The sequence below is a fragment of the Oncorhynchus keta genome, chromosome 6, assembly GCF_023373465.1.
Source record: "Oncorhynchus keta strain PuntledgeMale-10-30-2019 chromosome 6, Oket_V2, whole genome shotgun sequence".
Taxonomy (NCBI): domain Eukaryota; kingdom Metazoa; phylum Chordata; class Actinopteri; order Salmoniformes; family Salmonidae; genus Oncorhynchus; species Oncorhynchus keta.
This window is the reverse complement of record NC_068426.1, coordinates 17,704,178-17,727,123: the sequence shown is the minus strand read 5'-3', so window position 1 is coordinate 17,727,123 and position 22,946 is coordinate 17,704,178. Positions and strand designations below refer to the sequence as shown.

Genomic DNA, 22,946 nt, shown 5'->3' with positions numbered 1-22,946 from the left:
TTGCGTTACGTTGGTTGCAAACATTTTTATGAACTTACAAGGATTCAAAAGAACTGCCATGCCTTTTACTTAACAGCATATCAGGATCAAATAATGTAAACGATTCAGACATGGTTATTGCTCTTGCAGGAAATTTTATTAGGTAACAGATTTGAAAGTATACAGAAAGGATTTAAGTGCCATTCAGCTTAATTGTGCGTTTAAATTCGGCTTCTCTTGCCCCTGGGATCATTTTTAGACAATAATGACGTCAAGTAGGACTGCCCTGCCATCCATAAAGCCCGGTGGAAAAAACCAGCACACCTCTTTGCAGTCTTGAGCAAATCTATTTTTTTAAAAATCGGTTTTGTACTCCGGTTTACGAAGCATACAATGGCTATACATTAAAACCACATCTATTTCCTGCCGCTACCTAAGATCATGGTTGCACAGACGTGAAAAGGATCAGGTAAACTAGAATGATAGTGAGTAGTAAATAAAGTTAGACTTCTGTGGTTGGAGTGCTCTGGTCCCAACAGGCCTACACCAGCTCAGAGAGCATGTTGGAAGCCAGGCTGCAGCTGAGGCCGGTGCCGTCAGGCTCCACGTTGATCTTCTTCACAACTCCATCCTCCACCACCATAGCGTACCTGAGAGAGAAGAAATGTGACGATGCTTTTTGCAAAGTAAAATCCAAATGTTGAGAGAAGTGAGTTACCCACTCTACAGTGTGTTGCAGCAACACTAATAGAGAAGACCTCACCTCTGGGAGCGCTTGTTTCCAAGCGCAGCCACAATCTGATCGTTGTCTAGCAATAGGTCCACTGCCTGTAAAGAAAAGAACATTGGTGTCACATTCACGAGAACTCTTTAAGATCCAACGCAGCAGTTTTCAGCAAATCATTTCTGGGTAACTTAAGTACCATACTGTGATTTTATAGTAAATTCAAAGAGCAATTTCTCAAGCAAGAATTTTGCTAGGACTCAGTGGTATGAGTGGGAAGGGGAAAACTAGCCATTATTGGTCTTTTAACTCATTTACAGCCTGGTGGTGTCACCGATCAGGGCAAAATTCCATGCCACCAAAACAAGCTGAAGTTTCAGGCAGTCTTTTACCCTGCGAATCATTACTGGGAGAAATGCAACTAAAAGAACATTCTAATTCTCAGAATTTCATAGTATTATTCCAACCTGTGTGTGGAAATATAAAACACAGGCATATCATGTTTGACTGCACTGGGCCTTTAAATAAAAATCAAAGCTTTGAAGACATATCCGACCGACCTTGGTGAATTCTCCAGTAGAATCAGCTAGCATTCGCACCTGCAAAACACATGCAATAGACATTAACATGCAAGTATAAAATCTGTATACTGTAGCACACATTTGATTAAACTAAAAAGGTATTACTTTCATACACACAAGATTTATTAAACTCCTGCAACCGAGGTAAATACCGTTTCAAGTTTGATATTCAACGGATATTTGCGCTTTCAAACCACTTGAGCCACAGACTCCAAATAAGTGTCATGTTGGAAAAATTGCACAGGTCTTATTTTCACGATTTGGACATTAATTCACTTTCCAAAGCTAATAAACATGTGGAAATGTGAGCAGCATTTTGTATTCCTAGTTGAATTAGTTAGGGAGCGTAAACAAAGTACAATTCTTTTTTTACATTCGAATTTCCATAGCTCCTTGGTCATGTGACCTGACTTCAAAAAAGGTTCAATGTCCACCGACTACCCTTCTATATTGCACACCCCTTAGTTTGTCCATTTATCTCAAGATTTTACATGATTATTTCAATAGCTCCTTGGTCATGTGACCTAGTGACTTCAAACAAGGTTCAGAATGTATACACATTGCATACACAATCCACACCCTTTAGTTTGTCCATTTTCATCTCACATGAATTTTCTACATTTTAGTGTAAGCTTGCAGGCCTTCATTTTGCATGGGTGTTATATTTTTTATAAGTTACATTTTCCAGCCTCGCAATAACTATCTCACCTGGACACTGAAAAGATCCGCAAATGGCTGTATGCGGTATGGATCAAGGACAGGAGAGGTGTTCGAACAGAGGTGCTTGTAGGCCTCATGTAAAACAATGTTTCATGTGCTCTTTTTTTTTTTAAATCACAGTGATTTGTCAGAGTCAACTTGATAATGTGAAAATCCTTTTCATAGCATCACTTTCATATACTTTACATTAAGACAAATCCTACGTTGAGTATTAGAACACAAGTTACATAACCTGATAATGACTTGATATGAGTGCATTCACAACAAGCCACCTGCAGACAACTTACAAAATGCAATAGCGCATTTGAAAGGTTATTTTTTCTGATAAATAGTTTTGATGCACGGCCTATTTCTAACTGGAAAATTAACTCCTACGTCTTTTGCAAAAATCCTTTTTCCAAAACCGATTTAGATACATTTTTGTGAAGAGGTATGAGGGTTGTGATAGGGGTCATTTAATAGTGAAATCATTTAAGGGATCAATAAATTTCAATATTGCTTCCCCAGTATCTGCAAGAACCATCAGGACAAGTGTTTTTGGTTGACCCTGCTGGGCAGAAAAAGGAGGAATCGGAACACGCTGCATTCAAATTCAGGTCTTAGTTATTCCATTGTACTGGAATTCCATTGTACTCTAATACATATTAGCATTTTACATACACGTAAGAATTTATGACATACTGTGAAAAACTCTTGGCTACCGGCTCTGTCACTTTCAGACATGAGCAGAGCAGACTGAAAGGGGAAGGGTAGCTCTTTACTTGAACCACAGGGGTTCTCTGTAAAGCGAGAGTAATCAAAAAAGGCACAGACACACCCCTTGACTTTCAATTGGCACCATAGACCTGTATGTATTCTCTCCTGATTGGCTCTGTGGTGCACAGTCTGGCAGTCTGACTAAAGTGACAGAGGTATGAGGAGAGACATCCTTTGTATTTATGGGAACAAATATTTGCTAACACTTTGGATCCTATTCTTGGACAGTTAGAAGACAATGCATCGATGCAACAAGCAAAAATTACTGTCCATGAGTAACCTCAACTTTGTGGGTCTGTGGTTGTTTGGGCCAATAAAGTGCCAACTCAATTCTACCACGGACTAGTCTCTCATGCCCCTATGAACGGGGACACAGGGCAATAGTTTTTAATCTAAACCAGCCCTTTTTTAACTGGAGTACACTAACCCCTAATTTGGCCTCTTTTCTTGACACACAGTAGCAGTTTACCAGATAAGAAGTAAAGAAGATCAAAAAGTAGATTGTTGTATGGGTGTATTACGCCCTGTGCTGCCACATTGTCATATCCATTCTGGATTCTGACTGGTAAAATCATAGCTGAAAAACGCCTCTTTGCATGCGTGTACTGTATGTGGGAATGTCTTATGTCCGTCCTACATGTAGTGTTGGTACATGGAATATTCCTCAACTGCATCTATAGCAAATAGAAGTATTATGTTCAACTGACATTTTCAGATATTATTTTGACAAACACACTTTGGTGCTTACAATTCATTCTCCATTGTCGTAGATATGGTGGGCACGGTCATCTGTGATCTTTGTGATATGACTTTCTTGTGAGATGAAAATGGACAAACTAAAGGATGTGCAGTGGGTAGGACATTCTGCACCTTGTTTGAAGTCAATAGGTCACATGACCAAGGAGCTATTGAAATTGTAAATGTGTAAAAATGAATGTAAAATCTTGTGAGATGAAAATGGACAAACTAAAGGGTATGCAATATAGAAGGGTAGTCAGTGGACATACTGAACCTAGTTTGAAGTCAGTAGGTCATATGACCAAGGAGCTATTGAAATTCAAATATGTAAATATATCATTTAAAATGGTGTGATATGTAAAATCGACAACAACAAAAAAGTGTGCAATGTGTGTCTATGTCATCGGGTTAGCTACAACCAGTTTTGAAAGTTTTAGGAGTAATGGTTAAAGAGCTATTGAAATGAGAAAATGCTGATTTGTCACTATGTTGACGGTCCCTAACTGCTGTTGGTGAACGTAAGGAAAACTACAGGCGAATATTTGTGGAATATCCAACCTGAAACTGTCTTTTACCTCGGTACTCCTGCACAGTTAAGGGCCGCGAATACATTCAATCCGAAACCGCAAGCTTGACATTTAAAGGTAATTTCCATTTGAGCTGAAATCTGCAGCGTTTACCTTGAATGCGATCGCCGTGAATGTGATAAACCTGCCATTAAAAGACGCATTGTCTAGAAGCGCAACTGGATGAATCCCGGCATAACACTCTTAAGATGCAACATGTTCAAGAACAGGTCCTGTAAGTGACGTGGATAACACTCAAAGCCACAACCATATGTCAGGTCAGACTAGGGCTGTGTAAATCACGAAATTGTCAGCCTGTGATTGTCAGGCAAATAACTGTCGGTCTCACAGTAATCAACATCTCCTGGCTACCACACAGCTTACTAGCCACTGATGCAGACCTTTGGACCATCTACATTTTAAAAAGTCTAATAAATCCATGTAATATAGCCTACACCTTCAAATTCTTTATTTTAGACAGGTCTAAATAAGCATGATATGAAGAAAAGTTAGTCCATTTCAGAATAACCGAATAGCATACGGAGTTTTCCTTATGTTATATCCTGAACTGGCTATGCCAAATGGCTGTGGGCTACACTAGTTCGTGTTATGGTATGAAGAATACAATTGAACAAAGCTGAATAAAAAATAAAGTACATTTTCTCCAAACGATTTGAGGAAGTGCGCACATACAGCTATTCTGTGTTGAGCTGTTAACAAATAAATATGAACCTTTATATCCTTAATTTAGAGTTATGTAACTTCAGTTGGGCTATACGTTTTGATTTTTAATACATTGTAAGGCTGCATGATGCGACTAATGCTGATTTAATAAAAGTCGCTTAAAAAGCACGAGCTCTGCTTTGTTTTTTTTTTGCGCAGGTTGTACACACCATCTCATTCACAATTTGACAAGCACTTGATTATGCCTCGAATTTCACGGCTGCATTTTTAGGGCTATAATGTGACCTAAAAAAATTGCCTTTTGCGGCCAGAGGACGTTAGTGCTGCGCGCTCTGAAGCACCATTCACTCGCATGGCTCTCCATCACGTGATCGGGTCTTTCTCACTGGATACAAGTGAAGACAGACAGTCCAGGATGCAACTGCTCGGGTCCTATCCAATTCTGAGGTGCATATTGAAGATCTGTCCACATTTACTTTGTCAGCCAACAAGATGAGTAGGCCTAACGAACAGCAAAAGCACTATACTATGTCAATCTACTATCCCCCATAGTACAAAGTTGACCTATTCTGTGCAAAAAATAAATATTCCAAACAGTCTGGGATGGTTGTGGGATGCAATAGATCCCCAATTAATACAACCACTAGCATCAAAACATGTTTTTTAACATTTAGCTTTAAATGTTGATAAACCATTAGGCTATTTCTTCACATTGTAAGCGCAGAAATGTGCACATGGTAGTTGGCTATAAGCACGACTGTTCTATTAGCGGGAAAACACCATTATCAAAAGTAGCCACAAATGTGATTATACATGTAATGCTTTTATTATAAACGGTGCATTTTTGTGAAAATTATCTTCCCCAAACTTGAAACTCAAGCGCTGCTTATGTATGACAGTTAGGCTCTACACCCCTTATAAAGCAGATTAATGTGCTTCATTTAAAAAAAGTTTTTGGCCACTATAGTGATATATACACCTTATCAAAACATATAGGCCCATGGGCTAGGCTACATGAGGTGTGCGACTATAATTAGAAAAAGTCGCAAAGAAAGGCATCGTCTCATGCCTTATGCTGGGCATCATTCACAAGTCATAGGCTAATAGTGTCAACCATCAGACGATTCTTGATTTAATTCTATGTAATATGTGTGAAATTTGTTTTGATTTAGAATGGACCATTATCATGCACCCGTCTCGGAACAGGGGCAGCAGGAAAAAATACATGTCATCTATGCACTTAAATAGAGAATGGAGGACACTTTTCCCTTGGTTCATTTTCATGCCAGCCAGGTGGGCTATACTCCTGTTGTAAAGAGAAGCAATGTTCTTAATATTAGGAAAGTTGAGAAATAAATATAGTAGGCCTAACCTATAGAAAGCTAATGGGATCCTCTTTTTAATAGAGGCCATCACTCTGTTTTCATGCGCAATTGCATAGCCTAAAGAAATGTTGACAACATGAGCACATGGGCTCCCATGAAGTCTTTGATTAGATTTTCAATCACATCTGCATTGATGTCAGAGTAATTAGAGGGACATTAGAGTGCGGAGTACCAAGCAGTTAGAAAGTTTGGTAGGCTACTAATGACCATCAGCAAAATCAGAGCTTGGAGAAGCCTAATTACCGTGACTAAACGGTCAAGTGGAATTTGAACACAGCAACAGCCCTGGGTCCGACCAATGATATAGAGATAAATAAATCATTGGGTCAGACCGGTCTAGACTGAAGAGTCACACTGTCTGAAGGATCTCTCAATATAATTCAACGAGTTATGGTCTTGATGTAGTACATGTTTCTGTTTGGGAGATAAGATCTGTCCAATGACTTAACGGTGCAATCTGCAGTTCAAACAACAAAGCAGACACCGGTCACCACTGTTTTGAAGAATTGGGCTTGGGAAATGTAACCACTCAATCTCATAGACAAAGCTATGGATGTAAGGCCTGACCATCTATGAGATCAAAATTATAGTTAAAGTTTCCCACCTATACAGTGTTTGTTTAAAAAAACATGCTTACATTTGGGGTTCTGATAGTTCAACTGTCGTAGCCTAAGCTCATGAGGCATTTGTAAATTATATTGTTCAAGAATCAATGGATATCATTCATTTAAAAGTCTAAAAATGTATGTAGCAACTTCATATTGATTTCTCAGGACAGATACCTGCAACCAGATGAAAATGTTTTCCTGTACCAAGTAAAACAGAGTTTTTCAGCCATAGCCTGAGGAATACACTGTAGACTACATTTCAATTACTATTCAGAAGGCTGAAGGCCAAGGTATCAGCTTGTCATTTTCAAACAGCATTCTGCACCTTGCCTTCTGCTCCATGTTCCTTTCCCCAGGCAGCCATAACGAATGCGTCGTTAACGGAGACGCAGGCGACCTCCTGTACACCCTTGCTCTTCAGCTCTGCTGCCTGCGCCACAAAGCCTGGAAGGTGAGTCTGAGGGATACAGGAGCAAGAAAGGACGCGGGATGTGAAACAGTGATTTCAGATGGTGCATAAGGGACGTACATGGGCTGCGTTTAGACAGGCAGTCCAATTCTGATCTTTTGACCAAATCACATCAGATCTTTACACATCAAGTGCTGATTTGATTGGTCAAAAGACCAATTAGTGAAAAAAAAATAATTGGGCTGCCTGTCTAAACGTATCCATGGTGAAAAAAAGAGTGCTAAAGAGAAATGCACATCCAGGTCCATTCATTGAAACTAGGATGATCTAAATCACGGGTAGACAACCCTGGTCCTGGAGTGCCAGGTGTGTTGAATTTAAGCAATCACTGACCTGATTAATTAGCTCAGTGTGGTGCCTCGTTGGGACAAAATCCCATTCAAAATCATGGTTTCCCAAACTCTGTCCTGAGGTCCACTACACAGCTGATTCAAATAACCAACTCATCATCAAGCTTTGATTATTTGAAACCGCTGTGTAGTACTAGAGCCACCCCCCCGCCCCCCCTGCTCTAAAGGGACATTACCTTGGAGCACCCAGGAGTGAAGGCCCCTGGCACAGCAAAGAGAACTCCCTTCTTCCCCTTGAAGAGTTGGTCCATAGACACCTTATTGCCTGGCTCATTCTCCTGAACCTCCACCGCAGGAAGCTTATCCCCAACCTAGTGTGTGTAGAGGGGAGACAATAGTTCAATCAAACACTGTTGAAGGTCAATCAGATGCTATGGAATCACATGAAAGCTGAAAATCATTTGAAAGTAAACCATGGTTTTGTTGAACATAAATTCAGCAAAACACAACCCCTATTTAGTTAGAGGTACATAATTATGCACTTGACTAATTCCGTACTAATGTACAGCAGAATTTGGTGAAGAATGTATTGGACCCAGGCAGTGGTTAAGGACAGTCTGCCACCACAACAGCCTTGAAGTTACTACTGGAGCATGAAGACTTTGCTTAATGTTAGAGCAGAGTCCTTTCAAGGGGCACTCACTGTCAGCAGTATGTTTAGCCATGCGCAGTGTTGGTGCATCTACAGACTAGCCTCGTACAAACAATCTTGATCTCAGAGGTGTAACCAGACCTCACCTTCTTGAGATATACTCGCTTCGTCCAGTTCACGCTCCAGTAGGAAACATGCGTTTCTCCGATTGTGTGCTTTATATCAAATCTATTCATTCTCATAACTCCTGGAATACATTTGTCAATAATATGATATGGAAAAATGTTTGATTATTACCACACAAATACCTGTGTGTTAAAGTAGAGGTCTTTTTCAGAATTATCCATAACTATTACCCAGTGAATCATTACATGAAGAAACACATTAACATGAACTGTACTTTTTGTGTTGAGCATCAATGAACGGTTGTGTGTTTAATTTGGCATGGTCTACATGTAAAGAGATTATGGCAAGATATTTGTAGATAATGATAATATTCTTGATGACTTTTGTTTATTATGGGAGAAAAAGTGTGGCTCGGTTTCCTTAACTACAATAAGGATAAAGAAAAACTTTTACCGCAAATTAATTGTGCCAATGGAAAAACCTCATGTTCACAAATGTCTATTCACTAATAAAACAAAATGTAAAAACACTAACTTTATTTCTATAAGGAGTTTGAGCAGTACATTAGGATCATTCTAGAAATAAGAAAGTTGTAAAAGCAGTCAATTTGTGTGTGTTTTAAGGTCTTTGAATAATCTCTAATTTGTTATAACCCTAGCATATAGCATATTCAATGAACATACAAAATGTTAGGAATACCTTCCTAATATTGAGTTGCACCCCCTTTTGCCCTCAGGGCAGCCTCAATTCGTCAGGGGTGTTCCACAGGGATGCTGGCCCATGTTGACTCCAATGCTTCCCACAGTTGTATCAAGTTGGCTGGATGTCCTTTGGGTGGTGGACCATTGTTGATACACATGGGAAACCGTTGAGCGTGAAAAACCCTGCAGCATTGCAGTTCTTGACAAACTCAAACCAGTGAGCATGGCACCTACTACCATTCAAAGGCACTTAAATATTTTGTCTTGCCCATTCAACTGTCTCAAGGCTCAAAAATCCTTCTTTAACCAGTCTCCTCCCCTTCATCTACACCAGGTATTCCCAAACTGGGTTACGCGTACCCCGTAATGCCGTCGGGGGTATGCCAAATAAAAATGTGATTTCCATTTTTTTTTTTCACATTTTCAAACAGTCCATTTATATTTTCCAACGGGGCTATACATTTGGGTGAGGTTTTTTTTCCTCGCCTAAGTAGCCTTGTTTCATTGGCAAAAATCAAATTAAACCATCTAGTGTTCAGTGAAATAACAACACAATGTCAAATACAGGTAGCCTAGTCAAATATTTAACCGTTACTCTCTCGCAGGAATTCCACTAACGGTCCGTATGTAACCAAACGTAGCTGTTGCTCATTCCGTTTGCTCGAAAATTGATAAAATTGCAAAAAAAAGTAAGGCCCGCGTCCATAGAGACACATACCAGCTCTACTGGTAGTATTGCTACTACCAGCAGTACCGGCACCTGTCGGCGACACAAGTTGTTCTGCTTCCACGAGCACATCCAATGCAAGCGTCAGTAATTGTTGTTAGCCCAGCTAGCATGGACACTGACAGTTGTGAACCTGATGCAGCCGAAGAGCTACTGCCCCCTTACCCGGGAAAGCACCGAACAGACAGGGATGTTGGACCATCGAAGAGGCGCAAATATGATAACTACATTGATTTGGGGCTCACTTATTTATATTGGGAGTAGTACCTTTCCACAGCGTGTTATGTGCAAAAGTACTCTCACAACTCAATGAAACCTTCACTCTTGCACAGACATTTAGAAACAAAACATGCCAATTTGAAAAATGAGCCACTGGAGTTTTTTTGTTGCAAGAATTAAGATGTCTTTCAAGTAGTAAGACATGTATAAAAGCAACAGATACCATTAATAAGAAGGGTCTAGAAGCATCTTATATAGTGAGCTACCGAGTGGCTAGGACAGGCAAGCTCCATACTATTGTGGAGGACTTCATTCTTCCTGCTGATGTGGATATGGCTGGGACAATGCTGGAGGAAAAGGCCCAAAAAACTATACAGACAATTGCTTCATCAAACAACACTGTTTCACAACGCATCAGTGACATGGCAGGAGATGTTTTGAAACAATTACTGCTTCGCATACAAGCCAGTGAATTGTATGCATTACAGCTGGAGGAGTCAACAGACATGGCAGACTTGGCACATGTCCATTATATTTGGCATATGTCCATTATATTTATGGGGAGGGTCAATTAAGGAAGACGTCCTCTTCTGCAAACCAGGACAGCATGAGAGTATATTTTTAAAGTACTGGACAACTTTGTGACATCAAATGGACTTTGGTGGTAAAGATGTGTTGGTATCTGTTCTGATGGCGCAAAAGCCATGACAGGGAGACATAGTGGAGTGGTAATGCACGTGCAAGCAGTTTCTCCCAATGCCACTGCAGCCTCCACTGAGAGACTCTTGCTGCAAAGGGAATGCCCGACAGATTTAAAGACGTTTTGGACACTACAGTGAAAATGGTTAACTTTGTTAAAGCAAGGCCCCTGAATGCTCATGCATCTTCTGCAATATGCAATGATATGGGCAGTGACCATGTAACGCTTTTACAACATACAGAAGTGCACTTGTTATCAAGGGGCAAAGTATTGACACGTTTTAAAAAAAATTTATAGACAAGCTTTCTTTCCCCCAACATCATTTTCACTTGTCTGGCTGCTGGCACGATGACGAGTTTCTCACACGACTGGCCTATTTGGGTGATGTTTTTTCCTCACCTCAATGAACTGAATCTCGGATTACAGGGACTCTCCTCAACTATATTCAATGTGCGGGACAAAATTGAGGCTATGATTAAGACGTTGGAGCTCTTCTCTGTCTGCATTAACAAGGACAACACACCAGTCTTTCCATTATTGTATGATTTTTGGTGTGCAAATGAACAAGCTTACGGACAATGTCAAATAGCGAAGCACCCGTGGGAGTTGGGTGTGCAATTATGCAGGTGTAGCCAATGTGAAATGGCTAGCTAGTTAGCGGTGGTGCGCGCTAGTGGCGTTTCAATCGGTGACATCACTTGCTCTGAGACCTTGAAGTAGTGGTTCCCCTTGGTCTGCAAAGGCCGCTGCTTTTGTGGAGCGATGGGTAACGATGCTTCGAGGGTGACTGTTGATGTGTGCAGAGCGTCCCTGGTTCGTGCCCAGGTCGGGGCGAGGGGGGGGTCGGACGTAAAGAGTCTCATCGAAATTGCAACAAGCGGTTCTGTGAAAATTGAATTTAAATCAGAAGCCACTGCCAGATTTCTAGAGAGGGCTGTGCTCAGAGTTTCTTGTCTTTGCAAATCGCAATGTTAGACACTGATGCCCTTTGCAACCACATACCTATGTGAGGTTGGATTCTCGGCCCTCACTAGCATGACAACGAAATACAGGCACAGACTGTGCGTGGAAGATGATTTAAGACAGAGACTCTCCAATACAACCCAACATTGCAGAGTTATGTGCATCCTTTCAAGCACATGCACCCTTCTCATTAACCTGTGGTGAGTTAGTCACAATTTTCAATGAATAAATACAGATTTAAAATGTAAGATGTTTAAATAAAGAGCAACATTTAATCATTAATAATAATCATTATTTGTTCCCTGGTCCTATAAGAGCTCTTTGTCACTTCCCATGAGCCGGATTGTTACAAAAAGTAATACTTATGTTTAATCAAATGTATACTGTGTGTGTGGCAGGCTTACAATGACGGCAAAAAAAAGCAATATTTTAGAGTGCGCTGACCCTGGTGCTAGAGGGTTTACGCAGCTGGAGGTTGAATGTTTGAAGGGGTACGGTACTATAAAAAGTTTGGAAACCACTGATCTTCACGGATTGAAGTGGATTTAACAGGTGACATCAATGAGGCATCATAGCTTTCTACTGGATTCACGAGTCTATGTAATGGAAAGCGCAGGCGTTCCTAATGTTTTGTATACTCAGTGTTTGTTTTTCTTTTATGCATACTGGTGTTTCGTGCAATACAGGTTTTTCAAAAACCCATCCTGATCTCGCGAGCATACATTACATTTTGCTACATGGGATAGCGAAAAAGAATGTCAATTCGCGAGATGAGGATATTTATTCCAAGGCTATCCACCTACAGCCACAAATAATAAATAAATAAGTGGATGTAGGAAAATCTATGGATATGGGTCTACGGTGGTAACTGTATAGTAATATGTATTTGATAGAAAACGGATTTCATGTTGTAAATCCTTTATGTATACTTCCTTCATGCGTCAGATCTGATTCCATACAAATGAAGTGGACAAACCTTCCCAATCCGGTTATCTAATCTTGCCGACTATAAAAAGCAGACTTCGCTTGAATGCAACGGCCGACAATATTCATGTTTTTACCCCAATCAGGACAAATGCCTAGTTGCATCATGGACTCGAGAATGGCGGCTGTATGAGCCATGGACTCGAGAATAAGTATAATAATCACGTTTTACAAACCTCAAAATTGTCTACAGTCAAGGTCAACAAGGATCGTTATTTTTTTAGATTTAAACATTTTTGTTGACAGCATTTCTTACCTTGATAGGCATGTTGACAATGATCGTGGTCTGATGCACTGGACAAAACCGGTCCCTTTGAGAATCGCTGAGCTGGAAATCACGGGCCTGTGTTGAGGCGAGCCCCTTTGACGCCGTTCATTGGCAGCAGACGACGTTCAGTGCGGATGTCACAAAAAAAAATGTTTACACAACAGTTACCCCGCCCCAAGCGTCCGTTTGCAACGGAATTGACAATCCAGAAAATACCAGTTTACTGCAATACTTATTTTGTAAACTCTAACACAGTTACCACTTTAGGAGTAACTGGTGGTAGTGGGTGGACTGCGTCCCCCCTTTTGTAGGCCGCAAACATTTTTGGGCCTCTCGTGAGAATTTATTTTCACAAAAAATGTGCCAATCAGCGTTGAGCTAAATTGTACGAGCTAAACTGTGAATAGTCCTGGCGCACCAAAAACAAGTGTCAAGGGAAGCCAGCTTTGGTTTTGACATCACTCCTATCAAATCGCATTGAGAGCATAAATCATTGACAGAAACAGCATGAATTGTTGCATCTCCTTGTTTTGTCTTCCTGTGGCTAGTAGCTAGCTAGCTATTTTAATTGTGCCTTTATTTAACTAGGCAAGTCCATTAAGAACAAATTCTTACTTACAATGATGGCCTACCAGGAGGCAAAAGGCCTCCTGAGGGGACTAATATAAAATAACAATATAGGACAAAACACACATCACGACAAGAGAGACACCAAAAGTTGACCCTTTCCTAAATTAGCCATGGAATACTGACCAATGATTATGATTATAACTGCGATTCTGTTCCAACAATTAATTCATACAATGTTGTGCCCCTGGCCTGAGAGGATGGAAATTCAACATGTAGATACTTAGAAGGCTGATGTTATAACTAGCTAACGTTGCCCATTAATGGAAGTTAGGCTAGCGAGCAAGCATTTTAGCCGGGTAGCCGAGGACAACAACATTTTTTAAGTGTGTACTGTATGACCGAGTGATGGACAGTTTCGTCAACATGAAAGAGCGGAGGATGGCATTGGCGTTTCTCTACAAGTAGGGTGAGTTAATATATTTTCTACTTGAAGGAACACGCACGCACACAGAAATCAGCACCATAGACAGCCATGTCATATTTAGCTTACGTTGAATGGACTAAATCGTTTTTGGTATCTTTTAGTTGTCACTGTATTAGACTAAGCGGTGGTGATTTGATGATGTTGAAATGTTGAAGCTAAAATGGTATTCTTATGGTCTTTTTATTGTCTCAGCCTTTAGGCCTATATATACTACCGTTCAAAAGTTTTAGGACACCTACTCATTCAAGGGTTTTTCTTAATTTTTTACTGTTTTCTACATTGTAGAATAATAGTGAAGACATCATAACCATGAAATAACACATGGAATCATGTAGTAACCAAAAAAGTGTTAAACAAATCAAAATATATTTGAGATTCTTAAAATAGCCACCCTTTACCTTGATGACAGCTTTGCACACTCTTGGCATTCTCTCCAGCTTCACCTGGAATGCTTTTCCAACAGTCTGAGTTGGCTGCTTTTCCTTCACTCTGCGGTCCGACTCATCCCGAACGATCTCAATTTGTTTGAAGTCGGGGGACTGTGGAGGCAAGTTCATCTAAAGCAGCACTCCCATCACTCTCTTTCTTGATAAAATAGCCGTTACACAGCCTGGAGGTGTGTTGGGTCATTGTCCTGTTGAAAAACTACTGATATTTGGGCTGCAATTTCTGAGGCTGGTAACTCTAATGAACTTATCCTCTGCAGCAGAGGTAACTCTGGGTCTTCCATTCCTGTGGCGGTCCTCATGAGAGCCAGTTTCATCATAGCACTTGATGTTTTTTGCGACTGCACTTAAAGAAACTTTCAAAGTTCTTGACATTTTCCGTATGAACTGACCTTCTTGTCTTAAAGTAATGATGGACTATCATTTCTCTTTGCTTATTTGAGCTGTTCTTGCCATAATATGGACTTGGTCTTTTACCAAATAGGGCTATCTTCTGTATATCCCCCTACCTTGTCACAACACAACTGATTGGCTCAAATGCATTATCTGGGAAAGAAATTATACAAATGAACTTTTAAGAAGGCAGACCTGTTCATTGAAATGCATACCAGGTGAACCTCATGAAGCTGGTTGAGAAAATGCCAAGTGTGCAAATCTGTCATCGAGGCAAAGTGTGGCTATTTGAAGAATCTCAAAATATATTTTGATTTGTTTAAAACTTTTGGTTACTACATGATCCATATGTGTTATTTCATAGGTTTGATGTCTTCACTATTATTATACAATGTAGAAAACCCTTGAATGAAAAGGTATTCTAAAACTTTTGACCAGTAGTGTATATCACGGTCGCAAGGCATATGAATTTACAGGTTATAGAGCAAATCAACGCAATTATCACAACACATAGGTTGTTATACAGTGCATTCGGAAAGTAGTCAGACCCCATGACATTTTCCACATTTTGTTATGTTACAGCCTTATTCTAAAATAGATTCAATAATTTTTTCCCTTCATCAATCTACACACAATACTCCATAATGACAAAGCAAAAACAGGTTTAGATATTTTTGAAAATGTTTTTAAAATAATAACAGAAATACCTTATTTAGTGTTCAGACCCTTTGCTATGAGTTTTAGGTGTATCCTGTTTCCATTGATCATCCTTGAGATGTTTCTAAATCTTGATTGGTCCACCTGTGGTAAATTCTATTGATTGGACATGATTTGGAAAGGCAAACACCTGTCTATATAAGGTCCCGCAGTTGACAGAGAATGTCAGAGCAAAAACCAAGCCATGAGGTCGAAGGAATTGTCTGTAGAGCTCAGAGACAGGATTGTGCCGAGGTACAGATCTGGGGAAGGGTACCAAAATTGTCTGCAGCATTGAAGGTCTCCAAGAACATGGTGGCCTCCATCATTCTTAAATGGAAGGAGTTTGGAACCACCAAGTCTTCCTTTTTTTTTTGCAAAACTTTCTAAAAACCTGTTTTCGCTTTGGCATTATGGTATGTGTGTGGATTGATGAGGGAAAAATATATTTAATACATTTTAGAATAAGGCTGTAACATAACAAAATGTGGACTGTAACTCTATGGCAGCACCGAAGGGGCTTGAATTTCCGAGCTCTCCCCGTAGATTTTGCGGTGACGTAGTGTCTCCATGAGTGACAGAACACTGAGGCAATTTGTATTATTATTAATTGCTAAACAGGTGGGCCTCAAAACAGGTGAGGCTCTGAATGACAGGTCGCCACTGGTTATTACACAGGTGCACCTTGTGCTGGAGACAATAAAAGGCCACTCTAAAATGTGCAGTTCTGTCACGCAACATAATGCGACAGATGTCTCAAGTTGAGGTTTTAGAGAATTTGGCAGGACATCCAACTGGCCACACAACTGCAGACCACATCAGGCCATGACCTCCACATCTGGCTTCTTCACCTGCGGGATTGTCAGAGGGAGGAGGGCGGGTGCTGAGTATTACTGTCTGTGATAAAGCCCTATTGTGGGGAAAAACTCCTGATTGGCTGGGCCTGGTTCCCCAGTGTGTGGACCTGGCTCCTAAGTGGGTGGGCCTATGGTCTCCGACACCCACGTAATGCATAGAGCATTTAATGTAAAGAAAAATGTGCAAAACCAAAATCAAAATCCGTGATATTTTTTTTCTAATCAAACCAAAACGACTTCAAAAAGCATGATACACTCAGCACTAGATGTCATAATAAAACTGCAAATATTTCTCTCTGCATCCATGGCAAAATGTGGAAAATTGCAGCAAACTTGCTTTAAAACAGCAACATTTTCTTTACGCCCCATGGCAAATAATGAAGAATTGTAGGCAATGTTTTTCTTGCAAGGGAGGGACAAAATTGAACTTAGGGCCCACATAAGGCTAGGGCTGGCTCTGACTGCATGTATGGATGTGGGTAGCAGACGCACATCCACTGTAGCCCCTCAAGATGAGTTCAGATTTGCCCACCCCACCCCTAACTGAACAAAACGTGGACGAGTATTGGGCACATGCAGATCCTTAGATCAAAGCTGTGAAGGGTTGGGCCATGCAACAGAACATCAAAAAGCAGGACAAAGGCATAGAAACCCTGCCACACGTATCGATGAGTCTTGGAATTTGGAGATGCATAAGCTTGTACAGGTAGATAAGAACAGAACACATTGGGCCTCAAGCAGATATGAGCCAGTCCAGATATGAAGCTTAACTTCAGGTGAAGGTGAAGAAAATAAATCCACAGCCTTCCACACAAACAAGACCATTACATGCTGCACCCACACAGTGAGACTACCTTTCTCATGAAGGATGCACCAATTGTGCCTTTTGGGCAGTGTAATTTGGTAAAATACTGTTTACCTAATTTTAACTGCATTTAAAAACATGTTTTTCCCATCTCAAGAGGTTAATTTAAAAAAAGACTATTGTAAAGTGCCAATGAACTACCAGATAAAGTAACAGAGTTGACTGCAACAGGGTTGATATTTTCATCTTAATGCGATAAATCCCCCTTGTGACAGGAGGAATGAAAGCTTGTGGTGTACAACAGGGGAAGGGCAATAGAATGCAAGTTTCACAAAAATGTGTTAATTGTTCAAACATTTCATGCCCATCTATGAGTAACAGGGTTGTGTTGTGCTCTAATTCGTTTTTTTTAATACACCATGAAAACACAAAAAAATTGGCCAAAGAGTAGAACCAGTTCACCTATATTTACAGAGATTTCACTATGTCCAATGTTACTTTTGAAACCATTTTATTATTAAAACAAGATTTCAGTTCATGTTAACAGGGTTGACCTTAAAATGAGGAACAGACGTAAATGAATCACTAATCACATTAAATGAATAATAATCTTCAGACAATACAGTCAAAGCAACAAAATAACTACTGCTTTGCAATGATCTTAAGAGAAATTTAGGGGTTGAGTAGGATAAAATCCTCATTGAAGTCAGAAAAACATGCACTTTAGCACATCTTTATTCTTTAAACTGATTTCTTGAATTTTCTGTGGTTCATATTAGGCACTTAATTTAATAAAAACAGGCGTATTCAAAAGTAATATTGGTGCACAATTTATACTTAAAATATCAAAGGGACTCAAAAGGCATTCTATTTGTGGAACGACCCTGCTGTACGACAATATATTCAAAAGTTTTATTAATAACAAAATTGAACAAATTCAATAACCCAATCCCCATATATGAGCCAATGGAGACGCAAAAATGTATCTGTAAAAGAAGGGAAGATATTACACTTCTGCAGCAGCTTTCCTCAAGCTAGGCATGAGAATCACAGTACACTTTGGTCTCCGAGCCACAACGCAATTACTGGAAGTACATATATATATATACCATTTATATAGTAATATAGTTTATAGAGCATTATATTTTATTATGCGACCTGAAATTGAACAAACTTTGCCATACTACACACACAATAGAATGATTGAAATAACCTAGAAAATGTATCCCATTTACTATAACAGCGGGTCCTTGGATTGAATTGTGGTTGACCACTACTCTGTCTTGTCTTTAGTACGGCTATTCCTGTAACAAACCACCTGGGTCAGGAGCAGGCAGCTGAGACAGGCAGCCACTACATGGGTCACAGTAGAGACAGAGCTCCAGTCTCCAGTTTCCTACAGAGAGGGATAAGGCCAGGGGAGGGGGGATGAGAGGCGGATAAGGGAGGAGGGATGAGAGGCGGATAAGGGAGGAGGGATGAGAGGCGGATAAGGGAGGAGGGATGAGAGGCGGATAAGGGAGGAGGGATGAGAGGCGGATAAGGGAGGAGGGATGAGAGGGGGATAAGGGAGGAGGGATGAGAGGGGGATAAGGGAGGAGGGATGAGAGGGGGATAAGGGAGGAGGGATGAGAGGGGGATAAGGGAGGAGGGATGAGAGGGGGATAAGGGAGGAGGGATGAGAGGGGGATAAGGAAGGAGGGATGAGAGGGGGATAAGGGAGGAAAGGTATGAGAGGGGAATAATGTAGGAGAAGGATGAGGAACAGAGGAGTGACAAGGGAAAAGAGATGGTAGAAGTCAAATGAGAAGGCAGGGTAGGATGCAAAGAGGCATTGAAAGGGAATGTAAAGGTACAGATTTTTTTATACCTGTAAAGAGGTGAAGATAAGAGCCAGGGAGCCAGTGAAGACCAGGAACACAGACAGAGCTGACAGCTGGCCCGTGTTGCCATGGTAGTAGTTAGTCCCTGCCTGGATCACCTGGATAAACATCCAACATAAAACAAATCAACAGTCAGTTTGTACAAGTCAATATAGGCAAATGTTTTATTATGACCTAACATAAGCAGTTCTCTTTTCTCTCGATTGACAAAGACCTAAATGATAACAGCAGACTAATCCAATGTTGTACTTCTCCTGCTGAAGTTTGAGATAAGCAACTTATCTCATCGGCCAGAGGGGTACACAAAAAGCAAGATCAATGACTGAGCCAGCGAACTATTCTGAAATAATGTTTTTTTTCTCTAAAAGATGAGCATAAAATGGACACGGTCTTATTGACTCAACATCCAAAAATGCATATCTAAGCGTTGCTTTCTTAAATGGACCAGAAAATCAACCTTTGTTTATCAAAGTTAGCTGGGTAACTCATTAATCCTGCTTTGTAGTATACCCCTCTGCTCCTATCGACGGGTTGACTGACAGCGGCACGGAAATGAACGGCCAGGTAGCTAGCAACAATGACAAGAAGCTGCCTAGTGATCTCTGGCCGCCCAACAAGCTGCCCACTTGACCCCATCCCCTCCTCCATCTCTGGAGACCTTCTCCCAATTCCTCACTTCCCTCATCACTGACCGCGTTCCAACTGATTTCAAGATGGCCAGAGTCGCTCCTCTCCGTAAGAAACCAATACTCGACACCTCTGACGTCAAACTACAGACCTGTATTCCTTCTTTATTCTCTTTCTAAAACACTTGTGTGCCGTCTCTGACCAATTCTCTCGTTATCTCTCAGAATAATCTTCTTGACTCTAACCTGTCAGGCTTCAAGACAAGTCACTTAACAGAGACTGCTCTTCTCTGTGTCAGAGGCTTTGCCAAAGCTGACTCACTCTCCTCTGTCCTCATCCTCCTAGATCTATCCGCTGCCTTCGACACCGTGAACCATCAGATCCTCCTCTCCACCCTCTCAGGGTTAGGCATCTCAGGCTCTGCACACTCCTGGGTTGTATTCCTACCTGACAGGTCGCTCCTACCAGCTGTCTTGGAGAGGATCTGTGTCTGCTCTCACTACTGGTGTCCACCAGGGCTCAGTTCTAGGCCCTCCTTTACATTTCCTTTTACACCAAGTCACTCAGCTCGGTCATTTCCTCACATGGTCTCTCCTTTAAGTAACTGCTATGCGGATGACACTCAACTGCTCTTCTCCTTCCCCCCTTCTGACACCCAGGTGGCAACACATCTCTGTGTAATCGGCATACATCTCAGCTTGGATGCCGGCTCTTCCTCCCGGGGAAGGCCTGCCCTCTCCAAGACCTCTCCATCACGGTTGACAACTCCACGGTGTCCCCTCCCAGAGTGCAAAGAACTTTGGCGTGACGCTGGACAACACCCTGTCCTCTGCACACATCAAACCAGTGACTCGCTCCTGCAGGTTCATGCTCTACAACATCTGTAGAGTACGACCTTTCCTCACACAGGAAGAGGTGCAGGTCCTAATCCAGGCACTTGTCATCTCCCGTCTAGACTCCTGGAATCTGTTGGCTGGGCTTCCCACTTGTGCCAACAAACCCCTGTAACTTATCCTGGATGCCACAGCGTGCCTGGTGTTCAACCTTCCTAAGTACTCCCCGCTCCTCTGCACATTCCACTGGCTTCCAGACGAAGCAAACATTATCTTCAAGACCCTGGTGCTTGCCGACAGAGCAGCAAGGGGAACAGCATTACCTTCAAGCTATGCAAAAACCTACATCCCATCCGAGCACTCCGTTCCGCAACCTCTGGTCTCTTGGCCCTCCCACCCCTTCGGGAGGGCAGCTCCCACTCAAAGCTCTTCTCTGTCCTGGAACCCCAATGGTGAAACAAGCTTCCCCCCTAAAGTCAGGACAATGGAGTCCCTACCCATCTTTCCAAAATGTCTTAAACCCTACCTCTTTGAAAAGTATCTTAAATAACTACCAACACCCCTTAAAATTAAATGTAAAAATAATCTTAGGTAGCCTTTTTCAGCCTCTTTGTATCTTGTTATTGAGACCATGTCTTGTTTTGAGGTGTTTTGACTGACATGTCTATGCTAATATGGCTAGCTAACCAACAACTGGAACTATGCATTTGAGACCTGTGCTCATTGTGCAAATGTATTTGTTTTCAATAAACATTGAGACAAATTATAGTTTACATGCTGTAAAAAGTTTAACCAACCCAGTCTGTTTTGCTCCATAGTTTCACAAGCGTTGGTTTTGTTGCTAAACAACCAACACTTCTACACCATCTGCTGACTGTACCTTAACTGCTATAAGCCTTGCAGTTGATTACATTTCCATGCAAATTGAAAATAAAAGTATTGTATCATACTCGGCTAGCAACAATAGCCAGCATGCTGGAGGCCTGCATCGCAGGGATGACGTGTTCAGGGACCAGAGGAGAGGTCAGGAGCAACATAACACCACCGTAGGCCAAGATGAATACTATACCTGCAGGAAACAAGGACAGTTATGACACAGCCCTGGTACAGACCATACACTCATATTCCTGTAAACTGTTGAACTACTTTGTCATAACATTGCCTAATTTGCTCCTTTTACCAAGGGGGTGGTGACTTACCAAACAGTAGCTAATCAACGTGTTTAAAACATTTAATCTCGCCACTATTGTGAGTATTGATATAAAATGAATCTAAAGGCAGGGACTCAGGCACACTGTAAGCACAAGTATACACAGAGAGGAGTGGTCAAACCTTTGAGGGTGTTACCACTGTAGTGTTGAATGAGGAAGCCCATGGCCAAACCCTGCATAAACATGAACAGTCTCTCTGACCAAGCTCTGTGCAGACAGACAGACAAGACAAATGTTGTCAATAACAGGCTTTGTCCAATTCACTGGTTTGCGCTCATCAGCGTCACACTGTTGGCTGGATTAGTGTAAATCACTTTTGTTAAAAAGGAGTGTGTAAAAAAAATCTGAATTGATCATACTCAAGGGGGAAGTTGTTGGTGATACAGTAGACCACAGGACCTGTGATGGCATAGACCTGCAGTAGGACAGACCACCAGCTAATCCCTGATGCACTCCTGGCCCTCAGTACCTTCCACAGCTGAGGGAGTTGCGCTGTTTGGCAGACCGATAGGTGGAGGAGAGGGAAGGGCATATGAGAGAGGGGGGAAAGAAAAAAGGCATAGCAACAGACAGAAAGCGACATGTAGATATAGAACCTCTGCGTAACAGAGGTTTCCCGATTATTAATCATTGCATAATGTGTGAGAGAGGTTTTTCTCACCCATCACAGTCCCAAGAATGATCCACACTCCCACAGTTTTGCTCAGAACTATCTTCCAGCATGGCACTATTATTACAACAACAAAAAAGTATCGTCAGACCACCGAAACCAGTATGAAGCTGTGACCCAAATTTCCAGATGAACATCTGGGGTGGAGGACTTGTTAAAATATTAGAAAATATCTACTGTAGGCTTTACAAGACCTTCGGCAAGGCTTATAAAAACACTGTATACAAAAGGTGCTGAAACATTGTAACACTTTAACAATCACGCATGCAACAATTTCCTCAGCTCTGCTCTACGTAAGCATCTCTAAATAACACATCTGAAATTAATATCACGTCAGCAGCGCATCTTTTCCGGGCCAACAAGACAGCGAACCTCACCGTGGAGAAAGTTTAAGTCGACAAAAAAATAGTTGTAACATTTCTCTGGCAAAAAGTATGTGAGTAGAAACTCTTTAGTTGGAGACAGCAATTCCTCCACCTCCGACGTGTCCATCGTTCTACAACTGTGTGCCCTTGGAAAGTTTTCCCACTGATTTTAGGGAAACAGTGGCAAACAAAGAGCCTTCCCATACATCCTTGCGGAACTAATGTCATTAAAGCGCAGCAAACGGGAAGCAAAAGCTGTTGCACTT

The 22,946-nt window shown here is 41.3% G+C and overlaps 2 protein-coding genes across 2 annotated transcripts; both read right to left on the bottom strand.

Moving 5' to 3' along the window:
• Nucleotides 1-114: 114 nt before the first annotated feature.
• LOC118385114 (peroxiredoxin-5, mitochondrial-like) lies at nt 115-13,090 on the bottom strand. Its single transcript, XM_035771975.1, has 6 exons — nt 12,829-13,090; nt 7,737-7,871; nt 7,067-7,198; nt 1,264-1,302; nt 743-807; nt 115-629 (listed from the first exon to the last, which is right to left on the bottom strand). Exons 1-6 carry the CDS (start codon nt 12,838-12,840, stop codon nt 521-523), a joined length of 492 nt encoding a protein of 163 aa, XP_035627868.1. The 5' UTR covers nt 12,841-13,090; the 3' UTR covers nt 115-520.
• Nucleotides 13,091-17,585: 4,495 nt separating this feature from the next.
• On the bottom strand, nt 17,586-22,900 carry LOC118385112 (mannose-P-dolichol utilization defect 1 protein-like). Its single transcript, XM_035771973.2, has 7 exons — nt 22,693-22,900; nt 22,307-22,372; nt 22,005-22,137; nt 21,767-21,852; nt 21,385-21,503; nt 18,962-19,072; nt 17,586-18,487 (listed from the first exon to the last, which is right to left on the bottom strand). Exons 1-7 carry the CDS (start codon nt 22,805-22,807, stop codon nt 18,365-18,367), a joined length of 753 nt encoding a protein of 250 aa, XP_035627866.1. The 5' UTR covers nt 22,808-22,900; the 3' UTR covers nt 17,586-18,364.
• Nucleotides 22,901-22,946: the final 46 nt, after the last annotated feature.